The sequence below is a fragment of the Poecilia formosa genome, unplaced genomic scaffold (genome assembly GCF_000485575.1).
Source record: "Poecilia formosa unplaced genomic scaffold, Poecilia_formosa-5.1.2 Scaffold376, whole genome shotgun sequence".
NCBI classification, from domain to species: domain Eukaryota; kingdom Metazoa; phylum Chordata; class Actinopteri; order Cyprinodontiformes; family Poeciliidae; genus Poecilia; species Poecilia formosa.
The window spans coordinates 173,409-177,337 of NW_006800315.1; the positions used below are offsets into that span (position 1 = coordinate 173,409).

General features: G+C 48.7%; 1 protein-coding gene across 3 annotated transcripts in view; it reads right to left on the reverse strand.

Moving 5' to 3' along the window:
* Positions 1-3,929, reverse strand: part of LOC103154184 (calpain-8-like) — a 31,500-nt gene that overhangs the window by 19,616 nt on the left and 7,955 nt on the right. For all 3 annotated transcript variants that reach the window (XR_001659135.1, XM_016662532.1, XM_007575377.2), the window contains 9 exons: positions 3,376-3,509; positions 3,134-3,308; positions 2,197-2,271; positions 1,993-2,078; positions 1,298-1,372; positions 1,041-1,201; positions 469-635; positions 379-390; positions 87-295 (listed from right to left, as the gene is read on the reverse strand). Coding sequence is in view for 2 of the 3 variants with exons in the window: in XM_016662532.1 (XP_016518018.1) it covers positions 87-295; positions 379-390; positions 469-635; positions 1,041-1,201; positions 1,298-1,372; positions 1,993-2,078; positions 2,197-2,271; positions 3,134-3,308; positions 3,376-3,509 (1,094 nt within the window). In the remaining variant the exon portion in view is untranslated. The remainder of the gene's footprint in view (positions 1-86; positions 296-378; positions 391-468; positions 636-1,040; positions 1,202-1,297; positions 1,373-1,992; positions 2,079-2,196; positions 2,272-3,133; positions 3,309-3,375; positions 3,510-3,929) is intronic.

Here is a 3,929-nt window from a genome sequence, read left to right on the forward strand (position 1 = left end):
CCATACTGGGCCCTCAGACCATACTGGGCCCTCAGACCATACTGGGCCCTCAGACCGTACTGGGCCCAGTCCGAGCTGTGACCTACTGGACGTGTGTCTCGGCCTTGGACAGCACGGGGAGGATGAAGGACGCCGTCTCGTTGGGGTTGAAGGTGGATGGGACGATCAAGAACTCTCCGGGCTTCAGGCTCAGCAGCTGCATCACCTCCCGTGCGTCGGTGTATCTGTCCATCTGAGCCACCGGCTTGTTTCTGCCGAAGAAAACGGCTGGGAATTTCCCCCTCACGGCCCTGTACTGGAGCGCCACAACTTATAACTTTAACTCATTTTTTACAGCGTCGCCTGCTCAACACTGGCAGATGAAACAATAACACTTACTTCTTTAGGCACCTTGAAGAAAAGGAGAGGGTGAAAGGTGTTAGAAAGTGTGAGATGAATCAAAGATGGCGGCAGGAAGACGACGCTCACCTCAAACACAGAGAAGCCGATGTGGAGGTTCTGGACCAGCCGCCTGTTCCTCTTGTCAGGCTTCTGCATGAGAGACACCAGCATGTTGTTCTCACCCTGACTGTCTGCACAGCCGCCCTGCAAGCCTCCAACCTCCACCCGGTACTGCGGATTGGTCCAGAAGGTCTCTGGGAGGAAAAGAGGAAGACCTCCATGAACGTAGGATGAAGAAGCCCGATTCATCCCTGGGAAGCTGATGCAATCATCAGTTTAATTCACCTTATAGGTTCAACAAAATTTCTCCTCTTTCTAAATTATTTAACGCCATTTTCCTTCATTTTATCTTTTGTCTATTTTTTCCCACGTTTTTCCTCATGTCCTTTTTTCTTTACATTGATTTTTCTGTTTTGTTCTTTTCTTTTTATCATTTTCCCCTCTTTTTCAGTCTTTTTCCTGTATTTTCCTTATTTTTTCCTGTATTTTCCTTTACCCAAAGCTTACAGTAACCTGACCGTCTGACAGCAGGTTGAACCGATCCAGAGTCTGACCGGCCCTGTGCTGTTTTCTTTTTAATTTATATTTTTTCTTCGTACCGGGGTGATTCATGCAGCCTCCAGCTGAGATCCCTGCGACCCAACGGCCTTCGTGGAACGAGGATTTCCAGTGACAGGACGAGCTCCCATCAAGGAAGTCCACACACGAGCAGCAGATGTCCAGGTCAGAGTAAAACTTGCAGAAATCCTGCAGAGTCATCCTGGACAGTATTTGACAGCAGGAGTGAGGTGATGGGAAACAATAAGAGCAGAGTTTATTCTCAGCAGTCTGCTCGGAGAAAGCGGGTCCAGCTCACCAGAACTCGCCGTCTTCACACACTGAAAGGCAGGTTTCACGATCCTGAGGACTCACCGTCTGCCACAGAGACGACCTTCAGGAAAAAAGCAGGAACAGGACAGGTGAACAGAACTCTGTAGGATCAACTCAACAGCCAGAAACATCCTCAACTCCGGATCATCTTGGTCAACTTCAGTCACTTCAGAGCCTGAGCCTTTGGGCCTGGTACCACAGCCCAGAACTTTGGTCAGTGTGGTTCTGATGGAGCCACTGAGGGAGGGCGGCCATGTTGTAATGGCTGCTGCTTGGATAATAATGACACTGATGCATCAGCACCATCAAACCTGTTTCAAATGGGAACCAATGAGAAGGAAACCAGTGCTACGCTGGTTTTCTGATGGGTCAGAAACCCAACACCGCTCTGTTGGCTCCAAACTGAGTGTGTTTCTGCTGCGAGCCTCTGGGGAACGGTAGATATTTGCACAGATCAAACCGAGTTTGATGACGTAAAGTGGCTGTTAAAGGACGCCTCCTGCTGGCGGTCCTGGGAAGCTTTCTGAACAGGAAGAATCCATCTTTAATCCCTTCGTCGTCCCATTCAGCCGTCTGCTAGTTCATCCTCAGATTGCTTACTGCCTGAGATCCGGCTCCTTCACCCAGAAAGGCCAGACGGTGTCGGCATGAAGGATGGAGGAAAGAGGCGTTTGTTCTCACCGGTCGCTCCAGTCTCCGCTCCACTCTCCTTGGCCCCAGGGGTTCCACAGACGCACCAGACGCTCAGCCTTCGCTCTGCTCAGCACCTGGCCAACAGGTAGCAGACGCAGCACTCACCAGATGATCAGTCTGACTGCAGCACTTACATGTTGAACTAGGCTGATTCTCTCCATGTTGGAGTTCCTGTTGAAATCCATGTTTTACCTCCCTGACTCCAGTGACGGCGTAGGCGTGGCCTTGAACTAGGCCATTTGGTAAGACGGTGTTGGCAGAAGTCTCCTAAGAAAGGAGAAATTCAGGATTAAAGTCAGTAAATGTACCTATTATGTTATAGAAAGCCTGAGCTGGGCGTCAGCTGCTTCCATCAGTCAGTGAAGACTTAGGAAGGTTTCAGCTACAGACGCCTTCTCTGACCTACAACAACAAAACCTGAAGAGCTTTAGTGGCTGTTAATATGCAGATTGACAGATTGTTCTTCCAGATTAATCCACCGGATCTAGAGCCGAGGTCTAACCTTCACACGACTTCTAAACAAGCTGATCAAAATGTTAGCAGACATGAGAGTTTATTAAGAAGCTCAACATTTCTGCTTTGAATTTTCTGATTCTGCTTTTTCAGTTGTTTCATCATATTTCCTAATAACTGAAGTGACAAACTGCCCAGTGAATTTGATGAAAAGGTTTAAGTTCTGAATCTGTCCGGTGCCGACTGGTGCTGGAGCGACCCAGCGGGAGGAGAACCCACTTCTGATTGGTCAGAGCGGTTTGGACGGGTTTAATGTTATTACTTGACCCAGTTGTTTAACTTTGTTTCTAAAAAGGTAGATAAATTGTTTATGTCTTCTCGTCATCTTTCCCTCCTTGGGGTGAAAAGATGAAACCTGAGTCCTGGCATGTCTGAACTTAGAGCTTCCCGGATCCTGGCAGTTTCATGAAACCTTCACCTGTCCTTTCTGTCATGTTTCAGCAGATTAATCCTGTATCAACAGTCAGTTGGTGGCAACCCCAGGTTTTTCTCTAACTGGTTGACATCCAGAACAAGTTTCTCTGTGTTATTATGGTGTATTATAGCAGGTCCAGATCTGCTCAGACTCGCAGGGATTTCTCAGTTTGGAGCTGGCTGAGGTGTGATCGTCTCTTACGCCCTGCGGAGTCCCGCAGCCCATCAGCGACTTGGCCTGGCCGGCTCTGCACATCAGCTCCCACAGGTCTGCAGGCGGCTCAGACAGCTGCACACACATGTGGACGCCGCCGGTGAAGTCCACCATGGCCTCCACTGGAGTTCCTGCATTCATGTCTGAATAGGAGCCACAGACCCTGACACAGCAGGGCCAGGTTAGACACAAACACGTCAGCAGCAACGTTTTATCAGCAGCTCACGTACTTGGCGTAGGCCTTCTCCAATAGAGCGGGCCAGAACTCAGTCGGGTTCTTAGAATGGACAAAAATTAACTGGCCGTTGATTGTTGGCAGCTTATCGTCAATGACGACATCGACCCATTTTCCAAACCTCCAGAACTGAAGTGTAAAGAAAACAGAGTTATTTTGAACTAAATAATAACAGCAAGATTTTCCAGAGAAGATGGATGTTTGTCTGACAGAAGGAACCTTGAGGGACTGAAGTCCTCCACCTGCAGCTAACAAGCTAATTTCAGTTAGCATTAGCTGGGTGTTGGAGCTCCTGAGGGTTCTCAGCTTGGTCTGGTAACTTCTTACCAGCTTGTTAGATTGTTAGATTCACTGGACCAACGTCATGCAGCTAAGTTTGGGTTCACCTAAATGTTGTGGCAGTTCAAGAGTCTGGAGAGCTGAGGCTAGCTGACCAACAAAACGGATAGCTGCTAGAGGCTAGCTGACCAACAAAACGGATAGCTGCTAGAGGCTAGCTGACCAACAAAACGGATAGCTGCTAGAGGCTAGCTGACCAACAAAACGGAT